General features: G+C 43.4%; 1 protein-coding gene across 1 annotated transcript; it reads left to right on the forward strand.

The window, feature by feature from the left end:
* Positions 1 to 771: 771 nt before the first annotated feature.
* Positions 772 to 22,041, forward strand: LOC142660781 (cathepsin D-like). The gene is made up of 9 exons (XM_075837629.1): positions 772 to 976; positions 5,213 to 5,363; positions 8,613 to 8,736; positions 10,248 to 10,366; positions 11,266 to 11,465; positions 14,562 to 14,684; positions 17,507 to 17,651; positions 20,150 to 20,248; positions 20,339 to 22,041. Exons 1-9 carry the CDS (start codon positions 906 to 908, stop codon positions 20,498 to 20,500), a joined length of 1,194 nt encoding a protein of 397 aa, XP_075693744.1. The 5' UTR covers positions 772 to 905; the 3' UTR covers positions 20,501 to 22,041.
* Positions 22,042 to 22,193: the final 152 nt, after the last annotated feature.

Raw genomic sequence — 22,193 nt, forward strand, 5'->3', positions numbered from 1 at the left:
TGGTCACGACATTTCGATATAGGGCTAGTGCATGGAACGGATTCTATGCCCCAGCTATGTTCCCGCGTGGGGGTCCCACTTTATTTTTTGGAAACGCCTGACATCTCTTAAAGGGGTTTTCCGATCATTTTTTATTGATGGCCTATCCTTAGGATAGGCCATCAATATCAGATCGGAGGGAGTCCGACTCCCAGCACCCCCCGCCAATCAACTGACTGAAGGGGCCGCAGCGTTTGTTGCCACAGAATCTTCAGTGTTTACCAGGCACAGCGACGTACACATCCTTAGCGGCTGTGCCTGGGATCGCAGCTCAGCCCCATTCACTTGAATGGGACCGATACTGCAACATCAAGCACAGCCGCTACGGAAATGTACGGCGCTGTGCCTGTAAACTTGAAAAAGGATTAGGTGATAAATGCCGCGGTCCATCAATTAGCTGATTGGTGGGGGTGCCGGGAGTCTGATGCCCACCGATCTGATATTGATGGCCTATCCTATGCCCGGAGAAATAAGGTTTACGAGTTAAGAGGGTATGTGAAATTCTCTATAGACCCATAGGTTATAATTGTGGAATAAGCTAGTCATTTTGATAAACACCTTGTATAACAATATTGATATTTATGTAGTGCTCTATTTTGTCCCTGCACCTCTTTTCCAATAAATAATTCTTAAAATATTGATGTATGTGTTTGTGACTTTTTGTGCTCAGGATCTTCCATTACCACTAGAGGGCGATAGTGAGAATGGTCATGCGGTAAACACACAGCTTGTCAGGTGACTGGTGGGTCAGGTGACGGATCACGTGTGTATAAGGAGACGCTGTGTCAGGGCTCCGGCTTCTGGCGTCTTCTCTTCCGTGCGCGGTAGTTTGTAGAGGACGGTATTAGTACAGAACGGCCGCCGCCATGGCCTCGCTGCAGATATGGACGCTGGTACTATGTTCTCTTGTTATACAGCCCGGGTCTGCGCTCGTCAGGTAAGGAGGAACCGTGCGGGTGAGAGGATAATCATTACGTACAGGTGTATTCCAACTGCTGTGCAACTACAACTCCCACGATGCCCCCAACAAGCAGGATGCTAGGAGTTGTAGTTTCACAAACGTTGGAGTTGATTAAAGTTGGCTTAAAACTGTTCTCCGGACATCACTAGGGAAAATGTGTCAACGGAATAAGAAGTTACAAGGAGGAGCAAGGTGTTTCATGTAGAAAAAAATATATAATTGGGATAAGGCTCCATGCACGTGACCATAATACGGGCCGGCGTCCGCACCCGGGCAAGTGCTTGGGCCCACTACCCTGGGGGGGGGGGGGGAGCATTTGGCCGCCAGGTGCTGATGATGCCATCGTCCCGGCATCACTCTGTCTGTATATGGAGGGTGTTGTCAGGAGCAGTGTCCCAGGCTGAGTGCTAGCAGTCTTCTGCCTGGGACTTTGGCTCTGGGGTTGCCCCTGACATCACTAGCCGTATATGGACTGTAGTCAGGGGGTTCCCCAGAGCCGGAGCAGCGCCTTTACTAGCGCTCTGCCTGGGACTTCAGCTCTGCTTCGGGCATTGCTATACATACATTGACCGTGAAGTCAGAAGCAGAGCAGGAGTTCCAGGCAGAGCGCTCTTCCCAGGACTCTGGCTCTGGGGTTTTCCCTGACAACACTGTCCATATATGGACAGTGACATCAGGGGCTTCTCCTGAAGCGGAATCCCCAGCCAGAGTGTTGGCAATGCTCTAGCTGGGGATTCCACTCCTAGAGGGAACCCCAAAGCTCATGATTACCCTCATGTCCTGCAGACTGGCCTCCTGGGATGTTTCATCCCATGTGATCACTGCAGGCTGTGATTGGCTGCATCAGTCACATGGGATGAAACGTCATTCCAGAAGGCTGGCCTGGATGAAGAAGCACAGAATTCTGGGTAAGTATAAGATTTTAATAATTTTTTTTTGAGTTGCAAGTTTTTTCTGTGGAATCGCAGCTTTTCCGGCCCAAAAGCGCGACTTCTGCTATTTGTTGCAGGTTTTACCTCCTAAGTTCCCGCTATGGAGTGTGCGGTGTAGGAATGCTTAGTACTTTGATATAGGACAGGATAACCATGACATTGTTACTACAGCTGTCAGTGTGCTAAGGCGGGATTCACACGACCGGGTCCCGCCCGAGTGTCGGCCGGTAAAATCGGCCATTTTGCCCGGCCGGTTTGCATAAAGTTTTGCATCCGTTCCGGGCCGGGCAGATCTGGACAGTGACATCAGCGGCAACTCCTGAAGGGGAATCCCCATGTGTTCGGGGATTCCGCTTCAGGAGTTTCCCCTGATGTCACTGCCCAGATATGGACAGAGACATCAAGCGCTCTGTCCAGGAGCGGAATCCCCGAAAACACGGGGATTCCGCCCCTTCAAGGAGCTAAAGTGCGGCTAGCACATAGCAGAGCGGGGAGATACCTCTGCTCTGCTATAGTGGCGTCGCTACAGTAGTAGCAGCAGCTGCTAGCGGCGCCATGGAAGGTGTCGCCTGGCCAGGGCGTTTTTAAAACAAACAGGGGAAGGGAGCCATCGCAGCGCTCCCTTCCACCTGCTGTACACCCCGGCCCTGCCACACAGTGTACAGCCATTCGTCCGAATGGCATCAACTCCTCCTCCTCACATGCACTCTGCGCTGTGAGGAGGAGGAGGAGACAGAGCGCAAGCGCCGGAAAACCCGGCCATCACTCGGGACACATCCCGGTGATGGCCGTGTATTACCCGGCCCCATAGACTTCTATGGGGGCCGGGTACCCGGCCGAAAATAGAGCATGTCCTATTTTTTGACGGCCGGTTTTCCCGGCCGTCAAAAAATCGGTCGTGTGATTAGCCCCATTAGGGGTCTATTATTCCTAATGCAGCCGGGTGCCGGCCGATTTATGAACGGCCGGCACCCGGCCGGGAAACCCTGCCGTGTGAATGAGGCCTAAGACTTGTACTTCTACAAGACGTGGTGATCTGCAGCCTCACAGAGGATTGTGATATTAGGGGCCTGTTCACATCAGCGTCAATGTTCCGTTCAGTCGACTGCGCTATTGTTTCCGCCAAAAAAAACGGAAACCTTATGGAACGGAGACAGACGGAAGCCATTTGCAACGGAAGCATTACTGTTGCAATCAAAGGTAATGCAAACGGAAGCTATGGGTTCCTCCGACGGACAGGTCTGACATGCCCATGAACAGAAGGGTGACGCTCATGTGAACACAGCCTAAGGGAGAATGAGGGCTTGTCCACACGTAGCGGAATTGCGTATGGGAAATACGCAGCAAAGTGAGTGAGATTTAACAAATCTCCTCCACATGCTGCGTAAGATATCCGACCAGAAATTCACCCACGGTGCGTGTTTTTTGGACCGCAGCATGTCAATTTCTGCTGTGGAAAGTGGTCTGAATTGCTGTGTTTTTCAGAGGAGATGTCACCATCTCCCAACATTGAGAAAAACACCGCAAAATACGCATCATGTTCTGCAGTAAAAAAAACGCAAGAAATAGTGCTGTTTTTTCCGCAGTGGAAATTCTGCAAGTTTCTGTGGAATTTCTGCAGCAATTCCGTTGTGTGCACAAGCCCTGATCGTTACCTGCTCGGCCTGCGTGTCTGCACTGGTTGTGTGTTTGAGCATATTATCTAGTGTAAAGATATGTTCATAGGTTAATCTGTCTGTTTTTAAGGGCCGGCTGGAACAACTTGTCCTTGTGCTGCTTATAACTGTAGGGGACGTGCGTGTCTAAGAATGGTTGGAACGTAAAGTATAAGAAGTCTCATTATTGGTTGCTACGTGTTCATGCCGACAGTTGCCATGTCCCGTTGTTTTCTGTCCTCGTAAAAGAGGACGTGGACTTGAAAGTAGGACAGCAAGCAGTGATCTTGATAATGATGAGGAATTGAAAGGCAAAATAAATGATAAAGTTGCAGAATTTATCAGCTTTATTTACATAAAACTGGAAATTCCATAAGTGTACAGCAACACGAAGGGCATATACACACACAGATTGTACTCCTATTCAGTTTAATCGGAAATCCTCATGTATGTGAAAATTTTACAAGCGGATTTACAAATTTGTGTCAGTAACTTGTCGCTTATTGAAACTGATTCCGCACGGAAAAGCCATCTGGTTTCTACATTCGGATTTGCACTATTGAATTGGGCTAATCCTCATGTGGGTCTGCGAGACATAAATCCGTAAGCAAATTTCCCTTGAAATCCACATTTTTCTGTCTCAAATACGCATTGTGTAAAAAAAAAAAGTAAATACTCCTTATTTTTAGGGTTCATTCACACATAGCGGTTATATCGTGATCTGCAAAAATCGGGCAAAACTGCGTTATCAGATTGACTTGTCAATAAACCCTTATTTCTGCTGGGAAGCATAATAAGATATCCTATGGATTTGTCATAAGATTTTGTGGATGGAATATCCAAATTAGTATGATCCACTAAGTAATCCTTATGAAGGGACTGCAAATTCCTCCAGAGCAGAACTCAAAATTCATGATTTGGCTCAGCGAACCAACCACAAGTAGAACGGATCCAGACGTGACTACAGTGCGACGCGTAGCAGCTTAGGAAACCCTATACATGTCCAGCAGCGGTCTACCCCCCCCCCCAGCCCCCTTTCTCCAAACAGTATCTTGACCGCTACAAGCAACCAAGCAGCAACACATTGAAACGCAAGCCCGCTTTGTTTCTAGGTTCACATAACTTTGGCATGTCATGTGATCTGACTCCCAAGGGTCTTTATTCTAGCTGCTACCGTAATACCGCAACAGGTGCTGGGGCTGCTGGGCAGCAGCAGTAGATGTCACCGGCACAGCCGCTCGTTGGCTGACTATTAGTGACGTCTACTTGGCAGCGGTCCCAAGCTAAATGGATGGGACTGATTTAAGTGCATCAATCTCGTCCCTAAGTTGCAGACTTTTGACCTTTGAAAAATATAAGTAATTGTCAATTTTTTTTTTAATGGCGGTAGTTTGGGATATTTTCTTTATTTTATTTTTTTTACCATGAGGGCCATCGAGGAAATTGATTTTACAGCAACTAAATGTTGCTCTGGAGTCCCAGTCAGCTTATTTTGTAGTTCTTGTCAATTCAATGGGAAATGCCTATATATCAGTACAGCCGTTTCTATTTTGGGTCAGATGACCTCTTTTTGGAACTTATTTTTGTTTTTTAAATCCCTTTTTGAAACTGCTGTCTCTCTTTAGGATCCCATTGAAGAAAATGCCGACAATCCGCCATACAATGGCCGGCGCTTTCAATGACCTACAGAAATTGATTGGCACAAATGACAAATATTATGCAGGGTTTCCTCCTTGCAAAGAGCCCACTCCAGAGAAACTGCTGAACTATCTAGATGTAAGTATGTGGGTATGAAAGCTGCTTAACGCAATGTGCAAATTCTCCTCCTTACCCCATTGCAGCACTTGCCAAACAAAATCTTCTTTTATAAGGTTTGTATTCTTATCTATTTTTGTCTTTTTTTTGTTCTTGCGGTTGAAGTTGTTTAGTGTATATCTGTATCCTGCGCTATTGCTCACCTGACAATTTTATAATGAACAGCTGCACCCATTTATATTATACTTTGGCATTCTAGATTACATTGATACATGTGACAGTGACTTGCATGTTGTGTGTAATCCTCACCGGTAAGCCGCTTCTGAAGCTCTTGGATAACCTAGTTTATATTGCTAAGCACCTTTCTAGTAAGAATCTTTGAGCCAGTCCATGATCCTCTCACATCAAAGAGTTGCATACAGTCTGTAAAACAAAAAAACAAAAAAAAACCAAAGGGGACTTTTGTTCAGAAAGGAAACTAGTTAAACATACAGCACATACTCCTATGGCCCCTCTCTAGGGCCTTATTCACACTGCATTTTTCATTCCACGAGATACGGACTGGAAGTTGGCCGCATTTCCCGGACAGAACACTGTTCAGGGAGCCGTACGTACTCCTAGCATCCTAGTTATCGATTTATGCTGTGAGTGGCTGCCTCCCTGCAGGACTACCGTCCCGTACTGAAAATATGATTGCAGTAGGGGGCAGTATTACTGCGGTGAGGCAGGGACACCCAGCGTCATACCCGACTATGGTACTAGGAGTGAGGCTCCCTAAACTGTTTGTTCCAGGAAATGCGGCCGACATGCAGTCTGTATCTCACGGACTGAACACGGCCGTGTGAATAAGGCCTAAGGATGTTATTACAGCATCTAAATCCCTGTTCACATCCGTCGAGGAGCAGAACACCAATTTCAGAAGCGCAGGCTCCGTTGAACAACCGGTGCCGGACGGAACCCATTGACTTTAATGGTTTCCATCGGTGTCCGTGGATTTACCGGAAACAATGGCACTATTGATTCAGGTATTTTCGGCGGAATCTGCAACTGATTCCCCTAATGGAGCCTCCAACACAGATGTGAATTAGGCCTAAGACACACTGTAATTGAACCCCTTCCTGTCCACCCCATATAAATTTAAGCTAAGCGGCCGCTGTGCCATGACGGTAGGGGGAGGGGGGGGATTGCAATTGACACTTGATGATTTCCATGGTGATGAGAAGCTTGTCACGTGGTGAGGGGCTCAGCAGACTGGTGACACGGGTCCACGCAAAATTAATACAGAAAGTATATTGTAAAGTTTATTATTTTACAATTTTATGGCTGAAAGAACCTAATTGTTTATCCTGGAAAATACCTTTGACACATGTAGAATTACATATATGCTTACAAATCAACTGTGAAAACTCCAGAGGTCATCTGTATTATAAAGTGTCGGCTGAAGCAGCTCGTTCCTTGTCATGTTCTGTTCGCAAATCATGTGTCCATTTCCTCTTGCAAGATGTTGCAATTTCTGTCTAGTCTTTCACATTTCCTTATGTAACAGTAATTAGTGTTTTGGTCATAAATGTTTCACTTCCATTTCTGGCTTTTGACAACATCTTCACCCTTATGGCTACCTCCTGCAAACAGTGTGAGCTGGAACGGAGAGTGGCTCCAACTCTAGCGAATCCCGCACATGGACAGCCATTTTTGGACAGAAATGTGTAGGTAGACGTAGCTTCCCCTAGTGACAGCTGACCGCCGGGGGTTAGAAGTGTTTATTTTCTTTATTTTTTGAAAATGGTCTTGGTGAGAGAACCCTTTAGTCTAAGAACTCGTTCCTTCTTACTTCTCTGTTGGGGGGACAACTGCTGAGAATGTTTTAGAGCACCTGCGGGACCTTCCTAGCTCTCCTGGACACTTCATGCACAGCCAGCCTTAAAGAGGCTCTGTCACCACATTATAAGTGGCCTATATTATACATGATGTGATCGGCGCTGTAATGTAGATTACAGCAGTGTTTTTTTATTTAGAGAAACAATCATTTTTGACTGAGTTATGACCTATGTTAGCTTTATGCTAATGAGTTTCTCAATGGACAACTGGGCGTGTTTTACTATATGGCCAAGTGGGCGTTGTACAGAGGAGTGTATGACGCTGACCAATCAGTGATCAATCAGCGTCATACACTTCTCTCCATTCATTTACACTGCAGATAGCGATATAGCTATATCGTTACGTGCTGCCACATAAACACACTATAACATTACTGCAGTGTCCTGACTATGAATATACATTACCTCCAGCCAGGACGTGATGTGTATTCACAATCCTTACCGCTTCTCTGCACTTCTCTGTGAGTTACAGCACAGCAGGTGTAGTCTCGCGAAATTACGCTGTAAGCTGTCATTTACAGCGGTATCTTGCTGTGCTGTAGTCTCAGAGACGCTACAGAAGTGGTCAGTATTGTATAATCATTGTCAGGACACTGCAGTAATATTAGTGTGTGTTTGTGACAGCACATAGCGATATAGCTATATCGCTATCTACAATGTAAATGAATGGAGAGAAGTGTATGACGCTGATTGGTCAGCGTCATACACTCCTCTGTACAACGCCCACTTGGCCATATAGTAAAACACGCCCAGTTGTCCATTGAGAAACTCATTAGCATAAAGCTAATATAGGTCATAACTCCGTCAAAAATGATTGTTTCTCTAAATAAAAAACACTGCTGTAATCTACATTACAGCGCCAATCACATCATGTACAATATAGGCCACTTATAATGTGGTGACAGAGCCTCTTTAAACTAGTCTTACCATTGTAAGTCATAAAACAAGAAACCTTTCTGGATAGATCGCTTCTTTCTCCAGCAAGGGATGATAAATCACATTTTTAGCCTCTATTGCATCCAGACTATGAATTGGAAAGATGTCTATTATCTCACTTTGTTTTCCAAACTGCATAACTCAACTTTACCTATTAATGGCCATGTTGACAATTGAATACTTTGCATGGGCACCATGAAGCCTGCACTGGCATTAATGGATAGTTGGCTGAATTGCTGCAGAGTCCATCACCACCTGCTTGTGTGGTCTACATCTCCAGATGTGTTTTTTTTCTCCTCCCTCACCACAATGTCTAAGCAGTTTTCTTAGTAAAATATGTTGTATCCCGCATTGTGTACGTGACCTGCTTGCCCAACTTCAAATGGTTCTGGTTTTTTTAAATCTATCACTACGCAAGCTTGAGATGTGACATAACTATGTTCCCCTTCCTTATCAGGCCCAGTATTATGGTGAAATTGGCATCGGCACTCCTCCTCAACTCTTCATGGTGGTGTTTGACACTGGTTCCTCCAACCTCTGGGTGCCATCAGTCCACTGCTCTTTTCTGGACATCGCTTGCAGTAAGTTCTGTATAGAAAGTGGTCTTTTTCTATGTGTTTGGACCAATAATTTTAGAAAGATCGAAGTTTGTACATTGGCTGTTCGTAAATATTTTCTAGTGATTCCTCCCATTTCCACCCCTTTTTTAGCATATAGTGTCAAACTACTAAAGTAGTCTAAGACATGACCAAGTTCTCTAGGATGGAGTTTACAAGCTCCAAGCCACAGACTCGTCCTGGATCTATCATTTTCTCCAAAGTTGAAATGTAAAAGACGACAAATGTTCATTAAAGTGACTCTCCTGGATCGGGTTCAAGAAACGGACCTAAGTGCAGGGCTAGGCTTTTATTCCCTATTTAACTGTTTTCATTTCGGGTGCCGCTTTGCCACCTTTTTTCGGTCCGGTCTAGTGGGTGCTGAGACACCAGTAATACGACGTAACATAGTTCTAACCACGCACTCTTCTAAGATCCTTGCGTTCCCTACGTCTTCTGTCATGGTCTTCAGTGGAGCTGCAGGAAAGGTTAGAGTTTGAAACTGCGCTGATGTCGTCAGTGCTGTGTCCTAGTGCTTGGGAGGGGCTAAGGCTATCCAGGCACCGAAATGGAACCGTGTGTATTGGGTCGTTTCGAAGTACTGGTGGCCATGGCAGCTGAAATAATGGGAGGTGGATCGAACTATAGAAAGCAGGAAGAAATGAGATAACAAAAACCTAGGGGTGGGATAGTTGACTGGTATGAATACTCTCTAAAAAGGGTATTATGGGCAATCTTTTTATAAATGGAGGGTCGCTTTAAATATTCCCATGAAAATACATTGTATAGCATTATTTGTTTAAAAAATGAATTCGTTTTCAAGGTACAATCAAATGGGTACATTAAACTCTATTCTCATCTGCGATCTGGTTCCCGTTTATAACAGAGACCAGGACTCTGTGCCGCATCAGTTGTATGACTGATACCACCAAAGCCCCGATTAACTCCATTGACTAAAGGTCATTTTACACGGGCCAATGATCGGGTGAACGAGTGATCATATGAACACTCGTGCCTGATCACTTCCCTGTGTAAACAGGGCCACGCTCAGCCGATTAACAAGTAAAATCTCATTCATTAGCTAATCGCATCTTTATGTGGCAATAAAAATGTTTGCTAGTGGGCGATGAGACATGCTGCTGAACTGCTGCAAATGCATGACCATGAACGATCGTAAGTAACAATCGTTCATCCACGTGCATAACTGATCGCAGCTCCTTGTAACTGAAGCAAATGGGCGCAGATCAACATGCAGTGTGGTCGATTAGCGCCCGCTTTCACGGTATCGGGCCATCTAAAAGACGCTTTATCACTAGTAAGTCACTATAGATGGCTAACAATATATCAGATATACCTGCCTGTTCTATCACCTCTGTCCTATTTACAGACTGAAGGCTGTGGTAGAAGTCTACCTTTACGGTTGAGTACATAGTTTGCATATCTTTTAGTCAGAATTTTGCTTTCAAATGACTAACCCCCGCCTTTGCTTGTAACAGTGCTGCACCATAAGTATGACTCCTCCAAATCCTCTACTTATGTTAAGAATGGTACGGACTTCGCCATTCAATATGGCAGCGGTAGCCTGTCGGGATACATCAGCCAGGACACTGTATCGGTAAGAACTATTGTGTATTGTCTCGTGTTATTTTTGTTTCTGCTTTTATAGAAGTTATATTGAAACTGTTGCTTGAGAGGTAGCATATTAGGTCAATGCTTTATAAGATATTAACTTTGTTACTAAATTATGATGCACAAGGAATATTCATAAGTACATGTACAAAACTTCTGGCTCCATGATGTGTAGATGATGGGTCTCTTATCTCTATGACCATATGTTGACGCAATCCTGGCCAAAATATATTCGACTGAAGGTTTTGATGGGTGTCAACGGACAACCTTCAGTACACTTACCCAGATCCATATCCATTAGTTATATTGATTAATTATGTCGATAGATCGGAGAGAAGTAAGGGACACACTGACAATGCTTTGTATACCCAAATAATTCTTCTTTGCTTTATTGATAGAATGTTACAATAATATCTCGCGAAAGGGGAGTAGGCTTGAGCTCAGCCAATCACTTACAAATGGGACGTTGGCTCTAGCTCCGCCAATGGGGAGTTGGTCTGGCTCAACCGATCACAAGTAAGATGAGGTTCTTATAGGAAATCATGAGTAAAACGCAAAATACTCAAGCAACCTTACAGCTGCAACGCCACTAGGTCTAATCTCAAAACAAAGAATGTGAGTTCCCAGATGGTTTCAGACGTCCGGCCCAATTCTCGTAAACAAGAAAAGGTAGACATATAAATTCTTACACAGTTATGACGTCCCAAGCCCATTTCTCATAGCTAGGAATGTCCAACATATGAGTTTCTCAAACAATCCCAGCATAAGATTTTTGGCTTAGAGAGGAAATATAAAATGGATTCTTCATACAAAATGGAGTCTCTTAAACATGTTTTAAGAACTTTCACACCAAAGTAAAATATGAATTCTAATTCTCTCTTTCAGATCGGAAGCATTGCAGTAAAAGGACAGCTATTTGCAGAAGCTCTAAAACAGCCTGGTATTGCATTTGTGGCTGCAAAGTTTGATGGCATTTTGGGCATGGCCTATCCCCGGATCTCCGTGGATGGAGCGCCAACTGTGTTTGATGACATCATGAATCAGAAGCTTGTAGACAGCAATTTGTTCTCCTTCTATTTGAACAGGTGAAAATTTTGAATAAACCATTCCACTTCTAATTGAAGATTGGTTTTAGACTTTGCCATAATCTACATATTATGGCCTCCACCAATGATGATATTCCTACACTGAGACTACAGGCAGTTTCTTCAAAACCCAATGGGCTTAGGCTAAGTTCCCAGCAGGGATTTGCTCTACAGTGAAATGCTATGTCCACCTTTTTCAATGCATCTAAAGTAAAAAATGTAGCAACTTTGCCCTAGGTCTTGCTATGTAAGTTGGTAAGAAGTAGGGGACAGATGAGTATGACTGCAGGATCCGACTACACAGGGTTTGTTTCTAGTCTGTTGCCATGGAGACTGCAAATATTGTTAACTAAAAATTGTTGTGCCTAAAGCTCCCATGCAAAGTTGCTTCACTTTTCAGTTTACAAACAGAACCGATAAAAACACAGGGACATATACAAAAACACCGAAGAAGGCCATACTTACAAATGGACACAGCCAGGCCAGAAATGCTGATGAAAGGGCCTGTTTAGATGCATCAGCGCAATACAAATTTCTTGCAATGATGTACGTGTCCCTTAAAGAGGCTCTGTCACCACATTATAAGTGCCCTGTCTCCTACATAAGGAGATGGGCGCTGTAATGTAGGTGACAGTAATGCTTTTTATTTAAAAAAAACGATATTTTTTCACAAAATTAGGAGTGATTTTGGTTTATGCTAATGAGCTTTCTTAATGCCCAAGTGGGCGTACTTTTACTTTCACTTTCGACCAAGTGGGCGTTGTACAGAGGAGTGCATGACGCTGACCAATCTGCATCATGCACTCCTCTCCATTCATTTACACTGCACTAGCGATATAGTTATATCACTATGTGCAGCCTCATACACAAGCCCTAACATTCCTACAGTGTCCTGACAATGAATACACATGAAATCCAGCCTGGACGTCGTGTACTCAGAATCCTGACACTTCTGAATCTTTTTTTGTGAGATTCCGGCAAGTGAAACCAAATCTCGCGAGATCACGGAGCTAAGCGAGATTTGGTTTCACTTGCCGGAATCTCACAAAAAAAAGTCAGAAGTGTCAGGATTCTGAGTACACGACGTCCAGGCTGGATTTCATGTGTATTCATTGTCAGGACACTGTAGGAATGTTAGGGCTTGTGTATGAGGCTGCACATAGTGATATAACTATATCGCTAGTGCAGTGTAAATGAATGGAGAGGAGTGCATGATGCTGATTGGTCAGCGTCATACACTCCTCTGTACAACGCCCACTTGGTCGAAAGTAAAAGTACGCCCACTTGGGCATTAAGAAAGCTCATTAGCATAAACCAAAATCGCTCCTAACTTTGTGAAAAAAGATTGTTTTTTTAAATAAAAAGCATTACTGTCACCTACATTACAGCGCCCATCTCCTTATGTAGGAGACAGGACACTTATAATGTGGTGACAGAGCCTCTTTAAGGTATTCAATTTTTTTTGTTTTTTTTTTACCTTTTTTACTAGCCCAGAAATATGGTTTGCAGAAAACATGGGCACTTTAAGATTGTATTAATCGAAAGATGGTTATTCCACTGTTCTACCGTTAAAATGAATTTTGGCAGCCAACACGTCTTTCCAGTGCAAATGTTGATTTTATTTCTAACCAAGAGCTTTACATCACAACTTTGTTAAAGCGGCTCTGTCACCACATTATAAGTGCCCTGTCTCCTACATAATCTGATTGAAGCTGTAATGTAGATAACAGTTTTTTTTATTTTGAAAAACAATCAATTTTGACGGCGTTACGACCTATTTTAGATTTATGCTAATAACTTTCTTAATAGGCAACTGGGCGTGTTTTTGCTTTTGACCAACTGGGCGTTGTAAAGAGAGGTGTATGACGCTGACCAATCAACGTCATACACTTCTTATCGTTCCCGCCCAGCTTCTTTCACTGCACACAGCGTGATCTCGCTGTGACGTCACTTCCTCCCACGGGTCCTTCACTGCCGTGTCGGAAGAGAGAAGACACATAGTCTCTAGGTGTGCGAGAGAGTAGAGTCTCTAAGGAGTTCACTATGCTTACCTGCACACTGATGCTGCAGATTCAACTCTACCCTCTCGGACGCCTGGAGACTGTGTCTGCTCTCTGCCGACGTAGCGGTGAAGGACCTGTGGGAGGAAGTGACATCACAGCGAGATCACGCTGTGTGCAGTGAAAGAAGCTGGGCGGGAATGATAAGTGTATGACGTTGATGGGTCAGCGTCATACACTTCTCTTTACAATGCCCAGTTGTCTATTAAAGTCATTAGTATCTAAAATAGGTCATAACGTCGTCAAAATTAAGTTTTCAAAATAAAAACCATTGTCACCTACATTACAGCGCCGATCACATTATGTAGGAGATAGGGAACTTATAATCTGGTGACAGAGCCGCTTTAAAGTGAACCGGTCACATCTCCTGACATGTCTATTTGTATTCCCTATGAAATAATAATTCTAAAACTTGTTTTATTAGAACTCTGCGTTGCGCCGTTCCTCTGTTTTTCCTGTTTAGAAAAGTATGAATAAATTGATAACTGGGTGTTACATTCCCCTTGTCAAATGGGTGGGTCCCTACAGTCTCATTCTGTCAGCACTGATTGGACAGTGTCAGTCCTGTAGGGACACCTCCATCTGGTAACAGCCAGTTGTCAATTTATTCATAAATTTCTAGGAGGAATAACAGAAGGACGGCACAATGCAGAGTTCTAAGAAAACATGCTCCAGAATTCTTGTTTCATGGGGAATACTATTTACTAAAATAGACATGTCCGGAGAGGTGACTGTTCCGCTTTAGGGGTCTTTTGCTACAATTTGTTTAAATTGGAAAAGCTTTTGGGTGCAGGGAATCTACTTTATAATACAAGATGTCCAAGCCCTCCCTATGTGTGCCACTGAGTGGCAACTGCCCTATTTATACCCGACTGTTTTTGGCTTTGGAAGTTTTGTGACCGTTTTATGGTGTTGAGGGTCTCCAGTTGCTTTGCTTGCACATAACACTGTACAGACTTCTTGTTTTCACACGTTTTTGTTAAATAATTTCCTCTCCTGGCTTTTCTAATTGATTTTTCCACAACTCTTTCTAAAGGAACCCAGAATCTGAGCCTGGAGGAGAGCTGATACTTGGAGGCACTGACCCAGCATACTACACTGGAGACTTCAACTACTTGAATGTGACTCGTAAGGCATATTGGCAGATTCGTATGGACCAGTAAGTAACCGGAAGGGGGAGGGGTAATCATCCCGCATGATGTGCATCCCTGTGTTTTTATCGGTTCTGTTTGTGCATCAGGAACGTTCTGTTCCAGTTTAGGATTTAGGGACTCGCAAGTCTGGGGATCCTTGTCGTGGATTGCGAGCTTGCGTCCTTTTGGCCAAAATGATTACCAATACCCCAGGTATTTTTCATTACTATGTATATTCGCTTCTCTTGGACACAGCCGGGTCTTTGATGCTGGGAGAGTATGGTGTGTTGTTGTTTGGCATAGCAAGCAGGGTAGCCCGCTCTATGAATTATCAAGGCGTCACAAATAGGCTTCTACCTGGCTATACACGTTGTGCCTCATGACGTACACACTATCCCTCCATGTTTCACTCACTTGCACCCCATTATCCATTTATTTCTATTGAGGCACTTCATTTATTACTGCCCCCTATATTTCACTTATAGTATTACACTTGCACATACACCATTCATTTATTATTTCTTATTACACATCCCATGCACCACACACCACTCCCCTCAAGACTAGTGGGAGTGGCTATTATTATTTAAAGCACCTGCTCGCCCTTTCATCAGCATTTCTGGCCTGGCTGTGTCCATTTGTAAGTATGGCCTTTTTCGGTGTTTTTTTTTATGATGTGCGATAGTCTGAATGGTTTTTAGAAATAATTGTAATTGTGTAGCAAGATGACGGTATTAGACTGGATTCAAACTTGGCGGTCAAAATGCACCTTTTTGTCGCAAAATCGTGCCATTTTCACATAATGACTGTTTTGCTGCAAATCGTGGCAAAAAATGCATTTTGACCAATATGTGAATTTAGTCTTGCGTCCACTGACCAGATAAGTTACCACCTGATATGTCACGAGACACGTGAGGTATTTAGTGTAATCAGCCTTCATTGGTTCATATAAAAATAGTTGAAACAATAGCTACATTCTTTGAATCGCCGCACAATTCATAATTTCTATCGGAGGAATTAGGTGGGGAAAAAAAGTTGTATGGAGAGGTCTCGTTACAACGGAGTTAATGGTTATGTACACGCGGCGTCTGATGGAGCATGCCATCGTTGTGTGTGGATTTTTTAAAATGACATCTGAGGCATACAGAGACTCCGTAGAGGAGTTTACACGTGGCAATAAATGTTACGATTTGTTCAGTTCAGAGTGATTGTAAAAATTATTGACTAGTCTAAATGCACAAAAAGATTACCAATAAATGAGAACTATTGTGCATATAAAACAATAGCCATTAGTGGTATTGGCTAATTGCGCTCTTCTGACAATTGTGCGTAGGTAGTTTGAAAAATTGCTGCATTTAAGGCCTAGAACCAGCTGGGAAATACCTTGTGTTGTATTGTAAGCACAATGCTAGGAGATGGCCGAAAAGGACCGTATATATGCAGCTTTACACACACACACTTGCACGTTTTTTTTTATTTTTTTTATTTTTAAATCTGCGTAAACACAAACTCTTATGGGTGTTTTTTTTTTTTGTTTTTTTTTTTTTTGCAGGAGGAAAATCTGCCTCAAAATTCTGTTTGGAATTCTGATGCAGATTTTCCTCTGCCTGCACGCCGATTTTTGCTGCCTTTTTTTGCCCACGGCCATTGAGCGCTACGGGCATAAAATGCTGCGAAATACGCTTTCTCTGCTTCCCATTGATGCCATTGAGGCATTTTTGGCTGTTTTTTAGGACGGTTTGTGGCACGGTTTCCGCGTTAAAAAAACTCGTTAAAAAAACTCTGAGAATTTAGAAGTCTTCCAAACAAGCACAAATAATGTTTTTTTTAATTATGCAGTGCTAGTGTAAGCTCCATCTTGAATAAGTTCCCATCTAATTTTTTTTTATATTGTAGTTACAACATAGTTTGGTGCTGTGGCAGTACCCAGAACCATCTTACTGCTTACTGACTAGAAAATCTGTGTAGTGAACATGCTTCCTTTTTCTCTGATATTTTGGGGCTCTCAAGCTGGCCATAATTCTGTCTGATGTAATGATTAGAGGGTCTATCTACAGATTGTATAAGCTCCTACCTTGATGGCACAGGTTCTTAGAACAGGTTGTGTCTTGTCCACTCATAGGAGCCATCCTCTTATTGTGTGTGGCCAGCTGCTGTCTGTTTTAACATTGGGGATTTAAAGATCTGTCACTAGTTTATCAATTCCCTATCTCCTAACTAATCTAATAGGTGCTGTCATGCTGATGGCTACAGTTTATTTATTTTTTTCAAAAACTTTTTTTTGCAAAGTTATGTGCGTGTTTCTAAATATGCTAATTTGCCTATACTTGTCAAATGGGAGGCAGCTTTCTTTTCACTCTGGGAGGCCCAGCAACTCTGCATGATCATATAGTATACAGCTTCCATTCACAACTGGTGATACCTCAGGTAGTTTCACAGCAAGAACTGCAATACTGCTGCCATATGAAAGATTAGAATCTCCTCTTTCATATGCCACCAGAACCACTGTTCTAGATGGTCCACAGCCGGAGGTATGTATATTTGAAGTTCTCCCCCTTCCCTCCAGCCTCAGTCTCCCACGTGGTGTGAAACAGCCTCATGCTGATAGGACCGCGTCGGCGTCTGTGAGGAGGCTCCACCTCAGAAGAATCGCTGGTGTTGACACCCACTTGTCTAGTATAGCTGCATTTGCATATTTAGAAAATGGCTCCTAACTTTTAAAATAAAATAAACTTTTTTGGGATACAATTTTCACTAGTATCAGTGACTGCGCCTATTAGCTAGGAGATTGGGCATTACTAAACTAGTGACCAAGCCTCTATGAAAACAAATCTCTCCCTCCTTGCAGATTGGGTGTTGGAGACCAGCTGACTTTATGTAAGGGTGGCTGTGAGGTTATTGTGGACACGGGGACCTCACTGATCACTGGCCCAGTGGAAGAAGTAACTGCACTCCAGAAAGCTATTGGAGCCATTCCATTGATCCATGGAGAGGTAAGATCTCACCACGTAATAAAAAGCCTTGTGGGGGTGTATGAATATACTGAATACTGTGCGTATGTCTAGGCCATGAGGATAGTGTGGTTTGAGGGTCTTCTAGATCAGTGTTTCTTTGATTAGGAAATACCAAACTATGAAAGGTTAGAGTTCCCCCAAAGCTAAAAAAAAATTCTCTTAAATGGGCACTTATTTCAACAAACTTTGCATAGATGAATAGTACAGGTGATTATAAGAAACTTTGTAATATACCTTATCAGAGTAACAAGCCTCTTTCTGCTCTTCTCTGGTGGTTTTCTTGCTCTCCCTCCCTCTGTTAGGCTATGTTCACACGGGGTCTTTTGCCGAGTTTTTTGACGCGGAAACCGCGTCGCAAAACTCGGCAGAAACGGCCCGAGAACGCCTCCCATTGATTTCAATGGGAGGCGTCGGCGTCTTTTTCCCGCGAGCAGTAAAACTGCCTCGCGGGAAAAAGAAGCGACATGCCCTATCTTCGGGCGCTTCCGCCTCCGACCTCCCATTGACTTCAATGGGAGGCAGGAGAAAGCGAATATCTCGCTGTTTTATGCCCGCGGCGCTCAATGGCCGCGGGCGAAAAACGGCGCGATAATTGCTGTTCACACGGAGTATTTTGGGGGAGGAATATCTGCCTCAAAATTACGTTTGGAACTTTGAGGCAGATATTGCTCCCCCAAAATACTCCGTGTGAACATAGCCTAAAACTGACTTTCACTCTGAAAATTCAGCTTGATCCGTCTCTAGTCAGACTGCAGCTCCCATGTATCAGATTACACAGGTCTATGGAGGGGGGGGGGGTGTGCAGGAGATAACTGCAGAAGACAGGCATAGAAACTTCCTATCCCAACCAAAGCACTTTATTCACATCAGTACTTCTCTATATATGTCCTGCATAGACCTGGGGCTGTTGCTGAGTGAGGGAGAAGGTTAGAGCTGATACTCCTCTTCTTACTGTGTGTAGTGCATGGCAAATGGTCTCCACCCAAAGCTCAGAGAAATGCAAACTACAGATATAAATGCAAACTACAGATAGAGACTAGGTCATATAAGTTGAACTGGTTAATTGACCTGAATAGCACAATCACCCTGATTCCAGCCCTTTTTTCCTAGATGCCCCTCGTTCCAGTAATATGGCCAACTGTTGCGTTGGTTCCCTGTATGCTATTTTGCTGTAGTTAGCCAACCAGGCGTGAACTAACCCCCCAAGCTGCCGTTCCCTGATTGGTCAGCATCAGATGCAAAGAAGCTAGCTCCACCCCTTTGGCTAACTACAGCAAATTAGCATATAGGGAGTTAACACAACATTAAGCCATATCTCTGAAACAGGAGGGGTCAAGGGCAAAAAAAACATAACAGCCCTGAAATCAGGGAGACGGCACTATTCAGGTCAGATATTCAATTCAACTTATGACGTAGTGACAGGTCCTCTTTAATGGAAATCTGACAGCAGATTTGACCCCCCCCCCTCCCCCATAATCTACACCATTAATAAAGTGCTGGCAAAACAAGTTCAAACATCCCCATATTTGCTATAATAAACCAAGAATACCAGAGAAAATGATCCCATCTGTGAATTGTTCTGTATTTTAGGCGGCAACCCCTCCGGGTTCATTTTCTCTGATATCTTGATTTTATGATGGCAAAAATGGGGATGTTTGAATATGTTTCTACTGCACATATTTAGCGGCGTTCAGAGTTTATTGGGGTCGCATCTGCTGATTCCCTTTTAGGCAAATGTATTCTGCAATAATGGCAACGTCGCAGTGTGATAGGCTCTCAGCAAATTCATGCATAAATCAATCATGAATAAGGCAATCGAACAGGAGTAAAGAGCAGCGTAAGAGAAAGTTGATGTCACTATTCAGTTAATGTGGAGGGTTCGTTACCCCAATTAATACCACCATAAAATGCCTGCTTGCAACCTCAATACAGGGATCAATCAATACCCCCCCCCCCCCAACTAAATAGTGCCGTCACTGAGTGCACGTGATGTGTGGAGACAGCCGACTCAACGCTGGGCGCATTCTAGACGGCAGCGGCTCCTTCTAAGGGTATGTTCACACGGCGGGGGTCCGTAACGGCTGAAATTACGGGGATGTTTCAGCCTGAAAACATCCCCGTAATTTCAGCCGTACCGGCATGTGCAGGCGCTTGAACGCCGCGTCAATTACGGCCGTAATTAGCGCTGCTATTCATTGGAGTCAATGAATAGCGGCTCCAATTACGGCCAAAGAAGTGACAGGTCACTTCTTTGACGCGGGCGTCTATTTGCGCGCCGTCATTTGACAGCGGCGCGTAAATATACGCCTCGTGTGAACAGACAAACGTCTGCCCATTGCTTTCAATGGGCAGATGTTTGTCAGCGCTATTGAGGCGCTATTTTCAGACGTAATTCGGGGCAAAAACGCCCGAATTACGTCCGTAAATAGGCCGTGTGAACATACCCTAACAGTTATATTTATTTTATTTTTTTGTAGTATATGGTGTTGTGTGACAAAATCCCATCGCTGCCGGTAGTGACACTCAGACTTGGAGGACTGGACTATAGTCTGACTGGAGAACAGTATGTGCTGAAGGTGAGTTTTTGAAGGCACATACTTGCATGTATTGTAATATAAAGCCCATGTAAGATAAGGCATTGACATTAACGGCGCTTTCTCCTTCAGATCACTCAATTTGGCCGTACGGTTTGCCTGAGTGGCTTCATGGGCCTTGACGTTCCTCCTCCAGCTGGACCGCTATGGATCATTGGAGATGTGTTCATTGGCCGGTATTACACGGTCTTTGATCGGGCAAACGATCGTGTTGGATTTGCAAAATCCAAGTGATTTTGTTGACACCCCCCCATCCTCCTACTTGATTTTGGCATTCCTTTACTACAAAAAGTTATCCTTCAATGCCCATTTGTGACCCTTCCCACAGCTCATCTTCACTAGGTCTGCAGCTCAATAGCATATTGTTCATGGGTTTTCCCCAAGCACAATCTATACCTGCGATCTGCTATTTCCGTTGTTTGCTAACTGGATAACCTAAGTCTTTGATAGTCCTGGTGCGTCTACTACTGCTACACCAGCTGGTGTTTTAGAAATTACATTTTCTTACACTGCTTGGACTGTTGTTGGTGAATTTAATTTACGCTGTGCACAAAAAAAAATCCACCAAACGGCTACAATGTAAAATCTGATATGTTTGCATACAGATCCAGATGTGTATTTCACCGTTCACTTGGAATTTGAGTGCGTCTAAATCCACATCCGATAGGGCAGGCTATAGATTTGAATTCCCACGACTCGTATTTTTGGTAGGAAAGTATGTACAGCGACATTACCCATCCATTCTTCTGGGTGGGAACATGGTCTTCCTGTAACTGTATTGTATTCATGAATGGCCTAGTGTATCCATCCTAGTCTCTCAAATGTCTACGTTTATATGCAAACTCCTTCATAAGGCCAAAATACGGCTGCATACAGGAGCTGTGTTATGCGCCTGGAACTGACCCAGTTGGCGCAAAGCAGGGAAAACTTTCCCAAACGTTTGCCTGGGATGGGATATTCTTGGCATAAAATATATGCAGCTTCTATATGAAGTCGTATTATGGACGTCTGTGTATCCTAGAAGAGCTAGGCTGTGTTTAAACCATGGGGTGTGAATATTTATAATGGTAGGAAGGTGTGAGAAACACTGGTTGTCTTTTTTTTTTTTTTCATGGTTTTGAGTGTAGTTAATAGCACTTACACATTTTATTCTTGCTTTTATAATCTTTACCAAGTAATCAGGCAATACTCGAGAACTGCAGGGTATTTGTAAAAAAAAAAAATATTGGCCCACTTTTGCAAGAATTGGTGTATCTTATGTCCATTTTAGAAGAAGCGATAGTTGTCGTGGAATTAATTAAATGCACGTCTTACATCAGAGAATTTTTACACTGAGGGGCAGGAAAAAACCTAATCTACACCTGCTAGGATCCATTTTCAGGCTTTATACTAAATATACTTTTCTCTCTCGTATCCAAATTTTGCGAGTGGTGAAGTCACGAACTTTACCACAAATTATCAGTTTACAGTAAAATGTGGCATAAAATACATGATAAATGTGGGCCACGTTTTTTTTTTTTTCTAACATACTTTGGTTTATTAAAAAAAAAATGTGCCCCCCTCCTTTTTTCTTTTTTTTTTTTTTTCTTCTGATTGACACATTTTTATTTTCTTGTATAATTATGATTAGTGTAGTGGAATTTTGTTTAATAAGCCAGCCTTTACTTACAAAGCAATGGAGCACGGAGTATCATTGTTTAAAGTTCAACACATTCAAAAAGTTGGAAAATGTGTGATCAGTATTTGTTCTCAGGAATAAAATATTTCTTTGTGGAGCCTTTGTGGTGTTTGTTGTTTTTCTTGGTTGATATTGTGATGTGTATATGTTCTACCTCTGTGAATAGTCATGCAGAACTACCAGGTCCAATATTTTCAACAAGTCCGTGAGCCTAACTTGAATTCATGTCTACAGCACCAACATATTCTA

Source organism: Rhinoderma darwinii, chromosome 9 (genome assembly GCF_050947455.1).
Source record: "Rhinoderma darwinii isolate aRhiDar2 chromosome 9, aRhiDar2.hap1, whole genome shotgun sequence".
Taxonomy (NCBI): domain Eukaryota; kingdom Metazoa; phylum Chordata; class Amphibia; order Anura; family Rhinodermatidae; genus Rhinoderma; species Rhinoderma darwinii.

What these genes read in the sequence shown, in the direction of transcription:
- LOC142660781 (XM_075837629.1), top strand. Translation starts at nt 906, where the DNA reads ATGGCCTCGCTGCAGATATGGACGCTGGTACTATGTTCTCTTGTTATA. An exon ending in AACTGCTGAACTATCTAGAT is followed by an intron (nt 5,364 to 8,612) that starts GTAAGTATGTGG and finishes CTTCCTTATCAG; the next exon opens with GCCCAGTATTATGGTGAAAT. An exon ending in TTCTCCTTCTATTTGAACAG is followed by an intron (nt 11,466 to 14,561) that starts GTGAAAATTTTG and finishes CTCTTTCTAAAG; the next exon opens with GAACCCAGAATCTGAGCCTG.